Genomic DNA, 18,190 nt, shown 5'->3' with positions numbered 1-18,190 from the left:
GGCAGATTCTTTACCATCTAAAGCAGGAATTTGGTTAGATGTCAGGAGAACTTCCCTACTTAAGGGGGAGACATCAGAATGAGGTTATGGGATTTGTCCTCCTTCCTGAAGAGCTTTAAAAATAAGATCAGATCAGTTTGGCTATTTAAAATAGCCTTGAGGTTGGCAGAGGCATTGGCCAAATGATTTTGGATGTCTTTTCCCTTTCCTGACACTCGAGTTAATTCAATCAGGAGGAAAGCGACCAGAGTCCATCTGTGTGTGTGTGTGTGTGTGTGTGTGTGTGTGTGCGTGCGCGCCGGTGCTTGTGCCTGTGTGTGCACCCACATTTGTCCATGGGTCCGTGTCTTGTACTTTTGTCTTAGTGTGCGTCTGTGTGTCTCCAAGGCTGTCTACATTGTTGTCTGTGTGCCCATGTTTTATGTGTAGAGAAAGTGACTGAAGCCAAAAAACCTCAAGGTGACTCATCTTCATTGCTGAATGGTTGGAAGAATTTCCTCTTGCCATCCTATCCATCTTGGGGGGACATGGACAAAGCACCAGGGTGAAAAGTCATTTTGAATTTGATTTTTATTTATTTGTTGTTGTTTTTGTTATACAGCATTCTAAATTTGGGCTAAGAACTAGATGAAGGACACCGGCTCCGGAGTGTCCCGCTGAGGCCGGAATAGAGGCTTCCCCATGTCCCTGTGATCTTGGGGTCTGACCTCCCCTCTCAAGCCCTCAGTTTCCACATCTGTACAATGGGGGCAGTAACACCTCCCTCACAGGGCTGTCATGAAAGTTGAGCGCATTAGAGCCTGTACAGCCCTTAGCACAGTGCCCGGCCTATAGAAAGCACTTTCAGTTCAGTTCAGTCGCTCAGTCGTGTCCAACTCTTCGCGACCCCAAGAATCGCAGCACGCCAGGCCTCCCTGTCCATCACCAACTCCCGGACATCACTGACTCGCTGAGACTCACATCCATCGAGTCAGTGATGCCATCCAGCCATCTCATCCTCTGTCGTCCCCTTCTCCTCCTGCCCTCAATCCCTCCCAGCATCAGGGTCTTTTCTAATGAGTCAACTCTTCTCATGAGGTGGCCAAAGTACTGGAGTTTCAGCTTCAGCATCATTCCCTCCAAAGAAATCCCAGGGCTGATCTCCTTCAGAATGGACTGGTTGGATCTCCTTGCAGTCCAAGGGACTCTCAAGAGTCTTCTCCAACACCACAGTTCAAAAGCATCAATTCTTCAGCGCTCAGCCTTCTTCACAGTCCAACTCTCACATCCATACGTGAGCACTGGAAAAACCATAGCCTTGACTAGACAGACCTTTGTTGGCAAAGTAATGTCTCTGCTTTTGAATATGCTGTCTAGGTTGGTCATAAATTTCCTTCCAAGGAGTAAGCGTCTTTTAATTTCATGGCTGCATTCACCATCTGCAGTGATTTTGAAGCCCCAAAAAATAAAGTCTGACACTGTTTCCACTGCTTCCCCATCTATTTCCCAGTAAGTAATGGGACCAGATGCCATGATCTTCATTTTCTGAATGTTGAGCTTTAAGCCAACTTTTTCACTCTTCTCTTTCACTTTCATCAAGAGGCTTTTTAGTTCCTCTTCGCTTTCTGCCATAAGGGTGGTGTCATCTGCATATCTGAGGTTATTGATATTTCTCCCGGCAATCTTGATTCCAGCTTGTGCTTCTTCCAGTCCAGCGTTTCTCATGATGTACTCTGCATAAAAGTTAAATAAGCAGGGCGATAATATGCAGCTTTGACGTACTCCTTTTCCTATTTGGAACCAGTCTGTTGTTCTATGTCCAGTTCTAACTGTTGCTTCCTGACCTGCATGCAGACTTCTCAAGAGGCAGGTCAGGTGGTCTGGTATTCCCATCTCCTTCAGAATTTTCCACCGTTTATTGTGATCCACACAGTCAAAGGCTTTGGCATAGTCAATAAAGCAGAAATAGATGTTTTTCTGGAACTCTCTTGCTTTTTCCATGATCCAGCGGATGTTGGCAATTTGATCTCTGATTCCTCTGCCTTTTCTAAAACCAGCTTGAACATCTGTAAGTTCACGGTTCACATATTGCTGAAGTCTGGCTTGGAGAATTTTGAGCATTACTTTACTAGCATGTGAGATGAGTGCAATTGTGCGGTAGTTTGAGCATTCTTTGGCATTGCCTTTCTTAACTGTTACAGGCATTAACTTTCAGCAGGATTTCCAGCCTGCCTCCCGATAGATGTAGCAGAAAGAGCACTGGCTGTGGAGCCACCTGGCCTTGGGGTCCAGTGTGCCTCTCGGGGCAGCTGTGTGGCCCTGGGTGAGTCACTTCACCTCTCTGATCCCCATTCTCACTTGTAAGTTGGGACCAATAGCATGCGTGCCTCATAGGATTAGAGTGACCTCAAAGGAGAGAGCGTAAGACTAGCGCAGTGTCCGCTGCACTGCGGCACTTAAGAAAAGAAAATCCACCTGTGACAGAGAGCGTCCCCTCCCCTTCCATCACCCGCTCCCCTCCCCCTGCTTGCAGCAGAATTCTGCCTGGGCTTCTGTCTTATCCCGCCAGACACTTCAGTTCAGTTCAGTCGCTCAGTCGTGTCTGACTCTCTGCGACCCCATGGACTGCAGCATACCAGGCCTCCCTGTCCATCATCCACCCCCGGAGCTTGCTCAAACTCATGCCCATCGAGTCGGTGATGCCATCCAACCATCTCATTCTCTGTCGTCCCCTTCTCCTCCCGCCTCCCATCTTTCCCAGCATCAGGGTCTTTTCAAAGACCCCTGTGGTGGGGGTGCTGTTCTGGCAGGAGCTGCCAGGGCTCCCCCACCCCCTTACCCCAGCTCAGACCTGTGCCCTTTCCTGCCCAGTTCCCAGGACCCCTTAATACCCGAGGAGCCATTAAATATTTAAATCCGGGCTGTGTGGCAGCCAGGTTGCCCCAGCAACAGTCCTGCATATTTTGGGATGGATTACCAAGTCTTTCAAAGGGTCTCCTGCTGCTCTGGCCCGAAGGGGGATGAAATGTGGGAAGAGAGAACTGTCAGAGGGAGGGCAGGCTGGGGGCTCCGGAGCCCCACTGAGACTTACAGAGATCGTCATAGTCATCGTGGGAATCAGCCAGAGGACTGGAGGGTCAGAGACAGGGCAGGATTCTCCCCGGTTTTCCAGAGTCTGGACTTGAATCCAGGCCTCACGCCTGCCAGCGTGTTCTCTTGACTTGTTTCCACCTGTGGGCGTGCTGTCTGGATTGGGGTCTGCACCGCAGTTCTGCCCGCTCCAGCTAGACCACCGTGGGAAGCTTACCTTCTCTGGGTCTGCATGTACTCCTGGGGATAATTCACTCATTTCAGATGATGTTGGAACATTGTTCAGCACGGCTTCTGGCCCACGTGAAGCAGGAGCAGTTATTATACTGATGATATTCCATCCCGGGGCTTCCCTGGTGGCTCAGCGGTAGAGAGTCTGCCTGCCAATGCAGGAGAAGCAGGTTCAATCCCTGGGTCAGGAAGATCCCCTGGAGGAGGAAATGGCAACCCACTCCAGTATTCTTACCTGGGAAATCTTATGGACAGAGGAGCCTGGCAAGGTACGGTCCATGGACTCTCAAAGAATTGGATACGACTTAGCGACTGAACATCAACTACCCCTGTTTGCGCTAAGGGGACTCTGAGAAAGTGGGAGACACAGCCCCGGCCACCAAAGGGTTATATCTTTGGGGATATAAGGGAAGGTCTGCCAGCAATGGTAAATTCTGAGGACGTATCCAGTGTTCCCTGTCCCCTCCAATCCCAGTGTGAGTCTACCTGGGAGTTGCCTGGGATGTGTTTTGAGACCGGGCCCCCAGCATATGGCAGGGAGCACCCAGGCTGGGAGCCTGGGCTGTGCCGTCCAGCCGTGACTCTGCTGTGTCCCCTCGCCCTCTGGATGCCAGTCTCCTTGGCTGTGGGATGAGGGTGACTCTGAGTCACTTTCCATGGCAGCCCCCTTTCCAGCTGGCATGGAGGCACCAGCCACCCATAAAATGGCCCATTCCCCACCCCACCTCATCCCGTGATGCCCCTTTAGGAAGTAAGCCCGAGAGGATGAGGCCAGCCCTGCAAGTTCCTTGTGACCTCCTCATGGACTCTGCTCTCTAGTCCTCAAAGCGCCTCCTTTCCTGTATTTTCTCCCCTCTTAAACCCCACTGCTGCCTCCCACCCCAGCCCCAGGTTCTCTCCAAAGGCAGGAGGATTTCCAGAGAATTAACATCTCCACTCCAGACGCTCCAGACACGTGCTGGCTAGTCCCAGTCAGAGGCCAGTGGTGCGGAATCATTGTCCGCTTCTCCGTGAAGGGGAGGGGGCGAGTAGGAGGCCCAGAGGGGGCCAGGAGCCACGAGCTGGATGCTGGGTCATGTCGGGGAACCTGGGCTGCGGCTGCCCACGGTGATGGAGGAGGGACGCTGGGCATCGAACGGCAGCCCCCCGCCTCTGCCCTGCCCCTGTGGTCCCACCTGCTCCTGCTGTGGACTTGCTGCCCCTCTGCTGGGGCAGGGGCTGAGGGGAGAGGGCATCCTCTGTCTAGGGGGGAGGGGAGGAGGGGCGCAGGGGGGAGATGGAGATCAGCAGTAACAAACTGGATTAACGAGCTACAGACAGGGAGGGCGTCACTGCCAGGGATGATCTATGTCAAGACGGCCATTGGCTGGTTGCACCGATACCCTTCTAGATTTGGGGAGCATGATTTTCAGCTGGCCTGGGGCCCCAGCATCCCGGATAGAGCTGGGGGGGAGGAGGGACTCTCACCTTGAGGTCTTTGAACCTGACAGTGTAGACGCCCCCAGGGATGGATCCAAAGGAAAGGCCTAGGGGTAGGCCCCTCCTGGAAAACGCAGAATCCAAATCTCAGGGCTGGACCCTGGACGTTTGAGGGCTTATTAACAAATTCCCCAGGGGCTTCTCAGACAGGCTGGCTCCCTGGCCGCCCCTTCCACCCCCGCTGGCTGGGTCTGCTCCCAGCGGGAAGGCGGCCACATTCAGCTATGGTCAGTTTAGGATTCTGATTCTTCCATCCCACCCGCCGCCTCTGCCCTGCCCCTGCGGTCCCACCTGCTCCTGCTGTGGACTCGCTGCCCCTCTGCTGGGGGCAGGGGCTGAGGGGAGAGGGCAGCCTCTGTCTGGGGGGGAGGGGCGCGGGGGGGATGGAGATCAGAAGTAACAAACTGGATTAATGAGCTACAGACAGGGAGGGCGTCACTGTCAGGGATGATCTACGTCTAAGACAGGACTTCCCGTCCCAGGGTCCACAGATCACATGGAACTCGAGAAACTGGTGAGCTTGGGGGAAACATTATCTCTTTACTTTCACTAACATTTACCTGACATTGAGCATATCCTTTTACTATTGTTGTTGTCGTTCAGTCGCTCAGTCGTGTCCAACTCTTCTCGACCCCGTGTACTGCAGCACACCAGGCTTCCCTGTCCTTCACCATCTCCCGGAGTTTGCTCAAACTCAGGTCCATTGAGTCAGTGACACCATCCGACCATCTCGTCCTCTGTGAGCTCAGGCAACAAGCTGTAGTATTATTAGCTGTACTCATAATATTGTCATCAATAGGTGGAAGCAGATATTTTCACATCGCCCCTGAACTGTTGCAGATCTTTTGAAATTACAATAGCTGTCAAACCTATCACTAGGTCTTGGATTTAATGAGTTAATAAAGAGGTATTTGCGTATTACAAACATTTTGAAAATATTTTGATAACATTATTTAATATAATTGGTTTAATTCCATGTATCTTATTTTATGCAGGGGTGGGGGGAAAGAGCTTAACTTTAGGATCAGGCCAGGGGAATCCCTAAGGCAGGCTGCTCACTGTCTCTGAGCCCGGTTCAATCACAGGTCAGTGGGGGAGCAGACCCACCTCCTAGGACTCTTGTGAGGATCTGTATGCTGTTAGTTCAAGGCCAGGTATACAGGAAGAGTTAACTAGATGCAGGCTCTGGGTAGCACAAAGTTTAATACAAGCTTCCAGGAGGTGCCCTAGAGAATAAGAGGACTCAAGGAGGGGAAGCAGAGGTGTTAACAGAAGCCACACATGAGCCAGGCTGGGCAGGGAAAACCCACATGGGGAAGACGGCTGCCAGAGTCTGGGGACACAGTGACACTTCGCAGCACCTCGTCCCACAGGGCTGTGGGTTACTCCAAAGACCTGCAGTGCTCACTAAACGGAGAATGAATGAGAGACAGTCTACATGAATGAAATGCTTTCTGATGTAAATTACCACAAGAGTAATGTTTGTCTGGGAGGGAGTTTGTTCTTTGCCCATCCCGCGGGCCCTGGGGTAGACGCTTTCTGAATTCCACGGAAGCAGCCAGGCTGCCTACCTGCCTTTGGTAGAGGGTACAGAGCCTTCCCAGAGGCCTTTGCACGGAGTTGTCCCAAGTGCAAAGGCAGGAAGATGGAGCCATGGCCCTGTCCCAGCAACTGTCAGAGATGAGCGCCTTCTGTGGTTCTGAGTCCAGGTCAGGTCCGTGGGGCAGGAGACAAGGATTGTAGCAAGGGCCACTCTGGGGACCGACCGCCCAAAGTCCCTGGGCCACGCCTCTGAAGGATGACCAGGGCAGAAGGATGGGGATCCTGCTTTGTTGCCCCAGAAATTTCCTCAACCTCGGGCCAGGGGTTTCATCTCTGCAGGCCTCAGTTTCCTCTTCTATAAAGCAGGAGTGCCTATCTCCCAGGTGATTGAGAAATAGTGTGTGTAAAATGCTCTCTGAAGTCAAAATAAATTAAGATGTTAGTCTCAGGAGGCTGCCTTGAATGATGGGAAGGGTATGTGTGCTGCTAAGTCTCTTCAGCAGTGTCCGACTCTTTGCAACCCCATGGACTGCAGCCCGCCAGGCTCCTCTGTCCATGGGATTCTCCAGGCAAGAACGCTGGAGTGGGTAGCCATTTCCTTCTCCAGGGGATCTTCCCAACCCAGGGATCAAACCTACATCTCTTAAATTTCTTACATCAGCAGGTGGCTTCTTTACCAGTAGCCCCAGGTGGGCAGAGCAGGGGGCTTAAAATCAGGAGTTCCTAGTTCTGGCCCTGCTGTGTGACTTTGGACCAGACCCTGCCCCTCTCTGGGCCTCCACATGCCCCTGGTGTGAAAAGAGAGAATTGGAGTCACTAAGGCTTCCTTCTCTGAAGATCCTCCGAAGGCAGAGCAGAGGGCTCGTGGCAGGAACACAGAGTGCCCAGAGCTGGTTAAGCTCCCAGATCAGAGACTGTGCTCTCCAAGATGCTGCAGCCACTCTGCTTCCTCAGCATTCAAGAGTCAGTGAGTGCAGGCCGGGGAAGGCTGTCACTCAGGATCTGCTACATCCACCACAGGCTCTGCCTCCAGGAGCCTAATTAGATGTTACCCCCCATCAGCTGTGTCCATGTCCCCATGTCTGTGCCATTCACCAAGTACGCCAGGATTTGGGGCCAATTGCTTATGAGACCGTCTGTCTAGAGATGAAGCACAGCAAGCACCACCAGTGAGCAAATAAGTTCCTCCCCCCTCGGCTTGGAACCTGATGACAAGCATCATTGTTATTCCAGCAAGTCTCAGCCCCAAGTCCTTACGTTTGTTTTTTTCTTTTTTGGCCAGGCGACTCAGCAAATGGGCTCTCGTTCCCTAACCAGGGATCGAACCTGTGGCCTGAAGGGATTGGACTGCCAGGGAAATACTGCCTTCCTTTTTTTTTCCCCTAAGCCTGAGTCCCATGTCCTAAAGAAGGAACACAGGGGTCCTAGAGTCAGGCAGACTTGAGTCAGTTCTGGCTCTAAGGGTTTTCAAGCCCCCTGGGGCCTTAGTTTCCTCTTCTGTAAAAGGGAACAATGGCAATTCATCTAATTTGCAGATCTCTTTGGAGGATCAAGTAAGGTCACTCATTATAGGTGAATGCCCAGGACGCAATACCCTGCAGAGGCTCAAAAATGTTGGTCCCTGCCAACAAAAATGTGTGTGCTCCCCACACAGGGCCCCCAGGCTTCCAGGCTGCCCTTGTCACACCCCCTGTCACCCCTAAGGCAGTCAGTCAGTGCTAGTTTCCCTTCCTGCCCGGCATGCTCGTGGTCCCTGTGGCTGTTAACAGTTCTGAGTACCAGGTTATTCATTCTCAGTAGACTCGAGTCCTTGCAGGAGGGAAGCTGCTGGCCTCTGTGTCTTGGACCCAGCCCAGTGCTGGCATAAACACACAGGAAGGAAGGAACGCTAAAATGCTTTTACCGACACTATCTCTTTGAATCCACGCACTGAGCCTGGGAGTTAGGTGTGAGAATGCCCGTCTCAGAGGTGAAGCCATCCATGGAGGCTCAGGTGATGAGGAGGCTGGTCCAGGCCTCCCAGCTTGCTGGAGGCAAGGGCACTGGTTGAGACCCAGGTGAGGCTGGTCCCCTGGGACTCCCAGAGGCTCCACCCGGCACCACAGGCCCTCACCTGGCAGGAGTGAATACAAGACGTTTCTTGGCTCCCACCAGCCCAAAGCAGACCTACCTTTGCTTCCTCCGATGCGGGTTTTGCCCTGTCTGTCCACGTGCTTTCTTTTCCCTCTCTCCAGAAAGCACGCCCGGGGGGCTAGAGGCGGTGAAAATAAAAGGAGTGATTTATGAACTGAGCTGTTCTTCTTCATCAAAGAACCGCTCCTGGGCCTGCTCCGTGCAGATGGAACTGAGTGGCCGTCTCGGGGCAGTGGGAGCGGGAAGATGAATAAAGCTGTCTGGCCCAGGCCGGCGCCTGCAGAGGAGAACACAGCAGTGCTGCATGACCTCGCCCCGCGTCTGCCCCTCTCTGGGCCTCGGGGCTCCCATCTGTCACAGGATGGCAGCACGGGGTCATCCCCCAGAGGCCTGCAGCTGGCACGGGGGAGGATGCTAGCCGGTCCCTGGGATGCGCTCGCCTGGTTGCCTGACTCTGGGCTGACGGCACTGGGCTAGAAACTTTGGAGACAGAGGCATCGCACTCCTTCTTTCTGGCAAGCCAAGTCCATGGACCTTATCGGAAGCTCTGGTTTGGAGTCTAGCAGACTTAGGCTTGACTCATAGCCAAGTCTTACTAAACATGTGATTAAAATTCCAGGCCAGTTAATTATATCCTCTGAGCCTCAGTTTCCTCATCTGTAAAATGGGTTAACAATGATACCCACCTCCTATATGAAGATTGAATAAAAGAATGTGGGAGAAATGCTTAGCAGAGTCTGATACATGGTAAATGCTCAATACTACCAGTTATTATGAGGTTCAGTTACCACAAAATTGAAGCAACAAAGTTGACTTTGGGGCCACTAAGAGGAAAGATATATATATATATATATCCCTACTGACCAAGCCAGATGTCCATGGTCTGCCCCACACCTACCTCCATGGATAACTGGCGAACACGGTCTGGGCATCCACCTATTTTCAATATATGAGAATGCTGATAATAACTCCTCCTGGGAGCAGGGCTTTGCGGTTCTCCACGTGTTTTCATGTCATATCACTTCATTCCATGTGCTTCACTGCACAAATTCTTACAACCACCTCCGGCTTCAAAGTTGAGAATCACAGTTTTCAGAGGAGAACCCAGCATCTCAGGGAGGGCAGTGCCTTTCCGAAGGCCTCCAGGGAGCTGGCCGAGGCAGGGGCCGTCCCAGGCTATGCAGAGGCAGCGGTGATGGCTGAGCGGGGCGGGCCTCTCCCAGGCCATCCTTTCCCCTTAGAGCAGATCTCCGCTGTGTCAGAAAACAGCTGGGGAGGGGGCATCCTGGCAAAGAGGAGGGCAGGAGATGTCAGAGATGCATGCAGAGATCAACACCTCCTCCCTGCCCCTGGGGTGGGGGGTGCCTTCTGCATCACCCAGGCCTTCCTCCCAGCCTCAGTGTCCAGAGGAAGGTGGGTCACATCACACCCAGAACAACCACCAGCCTGAGATGCTGGCCAGAAAACGGTGATATTGGCGCACAGGCTGGGATGGGGCAGGGGAAGGACAGGGATAAGAGAAAACTATGACCCCCTTCTGCTTCCCTGAGCCCTGAGGTCAGGCGTGGGATGCAACCCCTGAACTAGACTTTAGAGCTCCCCTTCTTAAGGCTGCAGAAACCTGAGTTTTAAGGGGAAATGAAGTTGGCTTCATCTTGCCCAGTAAGCCACCCAGGGACAGAGTTCCAGCCCAAACGTCCTTGGCCCCTGCCTAGACCCGGGGGTATCTCACCGCAGATGTCCACCTGGGTAGCAGGCTCCTACCTGGTAGTGACAATGTCCTCCCTTCGCCACACCCCCAGGGCCAATCTCAGGGGACCCCTCACTGCTCAGATGGGGCTGGTTTCTGGCCTCTTCCTAACTCCTGCCCCCAACACAGTTTTTCTAACATCTTGCCTGGAGTTTCTAGGAGAAAGAGCCTAGAAATCTCAGGAGGATACTCAGCTTTGCCACTTAAATTTCTAAGGCTCAACTTCCTTCTATAAAATGGGGCAATAATCCACCTTCCAAGGCTGTCATGAGGACTCACCATAATCACGTGGGTGGATGTACAGCCCTGTCCACGAAGGCTAGTTTTGATTCTGATTCCTGGGTGTGGATCCCTGGTCCGTAACTTACTAGCTGTGTGATGCTGGACAAGTCGCTTCCTTCTCCAGGTCTCAGTTTCCATTGTAAAATGAGGACGATGGTAAGATATTTACTTCCTAGGCTTGTTCTTGGCATCTAATGAGCTCATGCATGTAACCGTGTAGCCTAAAGTCATACAGCAGATACCAAGGAAGGTGGCTGAAGAACTTTCCACACATTTATGTTTAGGGCAGAGTACCAACTCCCAGGGCCTCCGAGAGCTCCAGGAGGGAGGCCCCTTTTCCTGCCTTCCTTCCCATCTGCCCATCGCCACCTCTACACTCCCTCCCAACCTACTCCCCTGCACCATCCCCTTCCCAACTAAAGGCTCCCCAACTGCCCCCAGTGGAGTTACCCCAGGGGAGTTTGTCGTCCTTCCTGTGGTCCCCAGCCCTATTGTCAGCCCTTCCCTTGCCCCCTCCAATCTCCTACCCTGACCACCACCCAAGTGTGAGTTCACGCTTATTTGCATCTCTACTCCCTAACACAGCACCCAGCGCAGAGTAGATGGGTGGATGGATGGAGGGAGGGATAAATGGAAGGAGAGAGGAAGGGATGTGTTGTGTTGGCCAAAAAGTTCATCCAAGTTTTTCCATAACATCTTATGGCCAACCTAGTAGATGGATGGATGGATGGATGGATGGATGGATGGACAGAGAGGAATCTTTTGTCTACAGCCCAACCCCCGCCACCACTGATGAGACTGGAAAGGAATCTGAACTGGTACCCGAAGCCCAGAAATCCCCGCTTCCTGCCCACGGGGATGCCCGTGCAGCCCAAGCACCCCAGGCCTTGATTTTCCCTGGCAGTGTCCTCCAGCCCAGTGTTTGAGCAGGAGCAGCTGTGGAATTCCCCACACGTGTGATCGGCCAGGCGTCTCCGTATGGGCCCCCGTGACTGCTGAAACCACGCCCTCATTTCCACTGCTGGGAGCTGGCAAGCTAAAGGAGCCTTCTGGCAAATCCTTAGGCAAAGCTAAGGAACCCTTTCCAGCGTCAAATTTCTCTCCCCCTGGGAGTCAGGGTTTCTGGGGAGGGTGTTGGATTTACAGGGCCCGGCTGGCTCTCTCTCTCTCTGCTGGGGCATCACTGCAGATGCCCAGGGAGCAGCCAGGTTGCATCCCAGGGTATGGGCCCCCCACCCCTCCTCCCGGTTCATCCGCCACGTGCAGCAGTGTGTCAGCAGGGATGAAGCCTATGCCAGAAACCGCGAGTCTCTTGGAGATGAGGTTCCCCTCGCAGCCCCAGTGAGGGCACCCGGCAGCTGCCATGCGGGCAGAAGGCGGGCGCGGCGTGCCGGCCTCCCCAGCTGCAGGGCCCCAGGTGCCGAGAGCTTTTCATCAGCACTAATGGGCCCAGATCAGCAAGGCACTTGCCCTGAATGTGTGTGTCTGAAGGGCGGGCAGGTGTTCATGTGCAGCTTCTCAAAAGTGGCTGCTCCTTATTTCTAGAGTAATTGAGTATTTTCTCTTACAGGACAAGCTGGGCCAATAAGGGATACTGACCAGGAGACGCTGTCCTGCCGACGTCGGAAGAACTGTCCAGGTGACAAGTCAGTAACTGCTCCCCGTGCCCTCTCCCTGCACCTGCTGTATCCCTGACTCCACCCCGTCTCCCCATAAGCTCTCAGTCTGCCCTTTCCTGGACCCCTTCCTGCCGTCTCTCGTTCCCTGTACCTCACCTTGTCTTTCTCCATCTTCCCCTCTCTTCCTGGCTTTGCCGATCTCTCTGATTTACTGAGTTTCTATTGTTCTCTCTGTCTGTTTTCTCTTTTCCCACTCTCCATTCATTCCTTCATCCAGAGAAATTGAGGACTTAACACGCGCCAGACACTGCTCTGGACGCTGGGAACATTCTAATATGGGCAGGTGTGTGCCACCAAAAGAAATAAGTAAAATGGAGAAGAGCCACAGGCACTGGCCTAGGCTTTAAGAAACAGGTCTCCAGGCCCAGACCCCACACTAATTGGTTTTCTAACTTGGCTACACCTCCTTTCCCTTTTGCAGTCTGTTTTCCCATTTCCACGGTGACGTAAGTTATGCAAGGGCTGGACTCTAAATCGGTTATTACACAGACAGAAGTGTCACATTATAGTTCCACGTTTGGCTTTGTCATGCATGAAACAGCCAGTTGCATGAGCTGGGAAGCCTCAGTGTCCCGGAGCAGGAGGCGTTGTGACAGGCACAAGAGCCTTGAGACTATGAGACCCATGGCAGCAAGTCCACAGCTCCCACTCAGGCTCACCCTGGGGCAGGCACCCTGGTGGAAGGGCAGCCAGGTCCACAGCACCTCAACTGCCGTCCCAGCACCTGTGAGACTTGAGTTCATGAGTGGTGCAGTGGTAAAGAATCCGCCTACCAACGCAGGAGACCAATGCAGGAGATTGGAGTAGGAAATGGCAACCCACACCACTGTTCTTGCCTGGGGACTCCCAGGGACAGAGAAGCCTGGTGGCAAAGGGTCAGACACGACTGAGCGACTAAGCACAAAATGCAGGAGATGTGAGAGATGCAGGCTTGATCCCTGGGTCAGGAAGATCCCCTGGAGAAGGCAATAGCAACCCACGCCAGTATTCTTGCCTGGAAAACTCCATGGACAGAGGAGCCTGGTGGGCTACAGTCCATGGGGTCGCGAAGAGTTGGACACAACCGAACAACTGACCACGCACATGCAAGGTCAAGTTTACCTGTGATACTGACTCTTGCATTTCATCTTTCTGGGCCCCAAGATTTAAAGGACTTTTTTGGCCAATCAGCACTGCCTTTACCAAGTCATCATTTACCAAGTATGTTTCTTCTTAACTGTGGCCTCATATGTACCTGGTACATAGGACTTCTGAACAAGCTGAGAAATAGGGTTCCCAGCCTGGGTGGTTGAATTGCTCCAAAACCAGACACTTGCCCCATGAGTTAGCTGGTGCTGAGGGGATGATTTCTGAGATGTTACCTAAAATCCTGAAAATGGCTCTAGGAGATTGCTAGCCTAGAGGAACCCAGTGTGAGAACCACAAGAGACACGGGTTCGATCCCTGGGCCAGGAAGATTGCCTGGCGTATAAAATGACAACCCGCTGCAGTATTTTTGCCTGGGAAATCTCATGGACAGAGGAGCCTGGCAGGCCAAAGTCCATGGGGTCGCAAAAGAGTTGGACATGACTGAGTACTTGGGCAGAGGAGGTGTGAAGACAGGCCTGAATTTGGGAGAAAAATGGATGAATGTGGCAAGGGGATTAGCATTCATTGAAAACTAGGATTAAAAGCTGTGGTTCCAGGGACTTTCCTGGTCGTCCAGTAACTGGGACTTCATGTTCCCAATGCAGGGGGCCCGGGTTCAATCCCCGGTCAGGGAACTAGATTCCACACACCACAGCTGAGAGTCTGCATGCCGAGATTAAAAGATACCACGTGCTGCAACTAGAACCTGGCACAGCCAAATAAATAAAAATTAACTTAAAAAAAAAAAAAAAGAGCTGTGGTTCTAGATTAAGACAGACCTGGTTCAAACCCTGGCTCAGGCATTTCCATGCTGTGCGACCTTAGACAAGTGACTCCTCGGAGGCGTAATTCCCTCACCTGAAGCAAGGGCAATGACACTGCCTACCTCCAGGAGCTTTAGGAAGACTAAATGAGGCTGTGCATGTTCCTTGGCACATAGTAAGACTCCAGGGGAGCCGGATGTTGCTCACTGCGCTGTTACCGTCTACCTGCACCAAGCTCTGTGGTCTGTATTTTCCATGCATTATGAGGAAGGCATTATTTTTATACTAATTTTAAAGCCGAGGAAACGCAGATGCACGCAGTACAAGAACTTGCTCGAGGCCACCAGCTGGGCCTGGCCGAGCTGGGACGTGGTCCTCTGTCAGGCTCCCAAGCCCTCTGTCCACTCAGTTCCCTGCCCTGGAGCTGGGCCCAGGCCCCCCCGCCTCCATCCACCCTCCATCTCACATCATCTCTCCCTCTACCTTCCTCACCTTGGTCAGAGGCTCTTCCCAGGAGACACGTCTTATTTTATTGCATTCGTCTGGGAGCCCAGCACTCCACAAGCTGCTCATTAGATGTAATCTCTAATGAACATGATACATAATAAATACAGGTAGCCCGTTTATGAGCTGCTATGTTTATTATGCACCTTAATTGCTAAACAGTCAGAGCCAGCTGAAGCCAGATCCGACCCTGGGGACTAGGCTTTGCCTGGGTGGGCAGAGGACGGGGCCCCAGAGCCCTGCCTCCTGCAGACTCTCTCAGCATCTCACAGGGGCGGTCCCTCCTGCCCTCCAAAGGCCCGTCCAAGTCAGAACCTGATGGCAGGAGCTCACAGGCCGTCAAACTCCTTCTCCATCATTTTGCAGATGGAGACGCTGAGGTGGAGAGAAGTGACTTGCAGAGCTGGAGCTTGGGGCTCCCGGCTCCCAGTCCAGGGCTCCTTCTGCCCTTCTGTGTGCCCGATCACCAGCCCCTGGGACAGGGAGAGCGCAGGATGTGGAGTGGGATGAGGGGCCCACTCACAAGCTCCAGGAGGTTGAGGCCACCTCGCTGCCCTGAGCCTCAGTGTCCTCACCTCTGAAACGAACACGGTGCTTCCTGCCCATGACACTGTTGAAAGATTCAGGGCAGTCACTTCCTGGAGCTGGCGTGTGGCTGGCAAGGACTCTGTCCTCAGTGACTGCTCTTTCCTGTCTTCTTCCCCCTGTCCAAGGAGCACGGGGTCTCAGCAGATGTGTGGAGTTGCATCGGCCAAGTGCCCAAGGGAGAGGGGTCAGCATGCAGTGCCTGGGGTGCAGGTCATTATCCTGGGGTGCTGATCTCATGGGCCACAAGAGCCCAGTGAGTCACCTGTGACTGTCAAGTTAGGTGTGTTCCTGGTAAGAGCTGTCCACCCCTCGCTGAAGCAGGTTCTGTGGGGAGCCCTGAAGTAGGATGTCTCATTTAATCCTCACGACATGCCACGATGTAGGTCCTAAATACCCACTTACATGGATGAAGAAACTGAGGCTCTAAGAGGTTCCATCATTTACCAGACACAGAGGTAGAGAGGTGTGAAGAGCCAGGGTCGGAGCCCAGGTATGTCTGGCTTCAGAGACCCTGCTTGGAACTGTCGTGTTTAGACGTAGGTTAGATGCTGCTTCTAGAAGGTCAGAGATGGAGGAGCTGGACGAGGGTGGCTGGCTTGGTCTGGGGACCTGTTCTGGAGGTAGAGAGCCTGGGCTTGGAGATGATGCAAGAGAAAAGGATGATCAATTGCCAGGGATGATGGTTTAACAACTGATGGGCATGGCATGGACCTAGAGATGCTAGCTACACAGGCCTGCCATACCCACAGGTCCCCACTGCATCTCAGCCTTCTGCTGGCTGCTGGAAGGACAGGGCCTGGAACAAGGATCCTCCTGGGCCTGCCGTCCTCTGCCCAGGGCTGTCAGAAAGAAAGCCTGGGAATACTGAATATGGTGTACTGCACAGGACCATGACTTATGTGCACCTTGAAGGCTGACTTGTAACAGCAGATGCCATCTGCTTCCCCCGGGCACAGGGGAAGGCTTGTTTTCAAGCTGCAGTGCCTGGCATCAAGTCGTTGCACAAAAAATGCTGGCAGAATAGAATTGTATTCAGTGGTCCATCCGGCTACCATGGACGTGCTGACGAGTCCATAGGGACCAGGGAGGCTCCAGGGGGAGGTGGGATGCTGTAGGTCTCATGATGGAGGTGGTCAGGGTGGGGGGAGCGTCTGGGGACTTGAGGCCCCGGGAAGCGCCAGCAGCTCTTTCCCTGTAACACTGCTTCCCCCCCGGGGCAGGGCCTTCTGGTCAGAGGGCATGTGGGGTGGCAGGAAGTTTGTCAGGCCTGGGTCCTGCTCCTGCTCCACGACCTCCGCAAGTCCCTCATGGCTCTGAGCCTTAGTTTCTCATCTATCAAACGGAAGGCTCACGCCTGCAATCAAGTAACATCATGACGTCATACCTCTGAGGGTCCGCCCCGTGGTGCTAAGCATGTTTATGCGTTATTCCAGTTAATCCTCCCAAAACTGCTGGGGAGGAAGCTTCTGTTTTTAATCTCCCTTTTCAACTTGGAGCAAGCAGGACTGAGAGAGGTGACGTCATCTGCCTGAGTGAATGCGTGCGTGCTAAGTCGCTGCAGTCGTGTCTGACTCTTTGCAACTCTATGCACCATAGTCTGCCAGGCTCCTCTGTCCATGGGATTCTCCACCGAGAATACTGGAGTGGGTTGCCCTGCCCTCCTCCAGGGGATCTTCCCGACCCAGGGACTGAACCCTCATCTCTTATGTCTCCTGCATTGGCAGGCGGGTTCTTTACCACTAGCGCCACCTGGGAAGCCCCCGTTTGCCTGAGACCACGCAGCACTTGAATGGTAGAAAACCCAGGCTGGCTGGGTCACAAGTCCTCATTCCTAACTCCAGCCCCCAGGACAAAGCCCTGTGATGAGGAAACTGTGATCAACTGTTCTCTTCCCCTATTGGCTCCAGAGGCAGACTGCCCGCTGGGACACCCCGAGGGGGAGGAGTCAGAGGACGGGCAAGGGTTCTTTCTGGATGGGGTCCTCCAGTGAGAGGACTGAAGGGGCCTTGCTGTTTTGCAGCGGGATCACCATGGAAGGCGACTGTCTGAGCTGCATGAAGTATCTGATGTTCGTGTTCAATTTCTTCATATTTGTGAGTATTCCTGGAACGTGTCTGGGGTTCTCCCCAGGCCTCTGTGGGGTGGGGGAGAACTGACTGATGCTTGGGAAGAGTCACGTTGGGCTGAGGTCCAGGGGTCAGTGCTAGAAGCTGCCCTACCTGCCTGGCTGGGGGTTCGTGGTGGGGAGACCCCGAGTAGTGCCCACCCCACTCGGAGAGCCTGCCATCACAGGAGAGACGTTTTGCACAGCCCCGGTATAGTTCAGCTGTTCTAAAAGAAAGGGGGCAGAGGCTTTAGCCCCGGCTACTATCCTGGGGTCTGACCCCTCTTAGGGAGTTCAGGTGAAAGGGAAGGTGGAGATGATCAGAGGTAGCAGGAGCCGCCATGAAGCCCTGACCCCCTGAGCAGTTGTGGACAGCGGAGTGAAGTGGATGTGAGGCAGTCTGATGCAGTCTGAAACCTCTCTGGGTCTGAGACACCTGGGTTCACAGCCCAACTCTGCGCCTCACCCACTGTGTCATCTACAATACATACCGCCTCCCTGAACCTCAGTATCGTCATCCCTTAATCTTCCACCTCAACAGATTCTTTGAAAAGGAAGCAAGATTAGTTTAGGAAGTGCCTGGAATGTATCAGCTCCATCCAACTTATGGATTCTATACATGAAAGGACAGAGTCCCCAAGGGCTCAGGGGGCCAGGCCGGCACCCTGCCACAGCCCACCTGCTCTGCTCAGACCTATGGCCTCTCCCGGGAGCAGAGCCACACTCATCACGTGACCCCACCTCAACCTTTGACCTTAGTGCAGCCAAGACCTGGATGAGTAAAGACCCACTGAAGTCCGCCAGGGCAGGGTCACTAGGAAGGAGAGGCCCCTTCCAGTCAAGACTGACTCTGTCTGTCTGTCTCCATCTATTCTGTGTACTCTTCAGACCTTTCCTGGATTTCCTTCCCGTGCCCGTAATTCTGAAGAGCAGGCAA

General features: G+C 53.4%; 1 protein-coding gene across 7 annotated transcripts in view; it reads left to right on the top strand.

The window, feature by feature from the left end:
• TSPAN18 (tetraspanin 18) overlaps nt 1-18,190 on the top strand; it is a 215,614-nt gene that overhangs the window by 163,361 nt on the left and 34,063 nt on the right. For 5 of the 7 annotated variants that reach the window (XM_027562592.1, XM_027562591.1, XM_027562590.1 and 2 more), the window contains 2 exons: nt 12,057-12,132; nt 17,170-17,242. In XM_027562592.1, the coding sequence (XP_027418393.1) occupies nt 17,180-17,242 (63 nt within the window). In that variant the 5' untranslated portion in view covers nt 12,057-12,132; nt 17,170-17,179. The remainder of the gene's footprint in view (nt 1-12,056; nt 12,133-17,169; nt 17,243-18,190) is intronic. The other 2 variants (XM_027562593.1, XM_027562595.1) reach the window with 1 other exon arrangement.

Source organism: Bos indicus x Bos taurus, chromosome 15 (genome assembly GCF_003369695.1).
Source record: "Bos indicus x Bos taurus breed Angus x Brahman F1 hybrid chromosome 15, Bos_hybrid_MaternalHap_v2.0, whole genome shotgun sequence".
In the NCBI taxonomy this organism is placed as follows: Eukaryota; Metazoa; Chordata; class Mammalia; order Artiodactyla; family Bovidae; genus Bos; species Bos indicus x Bos taurus.
Note: the sequence above shows the minus strand (reverse complement) of the source record. Positions and strands in the feature narration are given on the sequence as shown.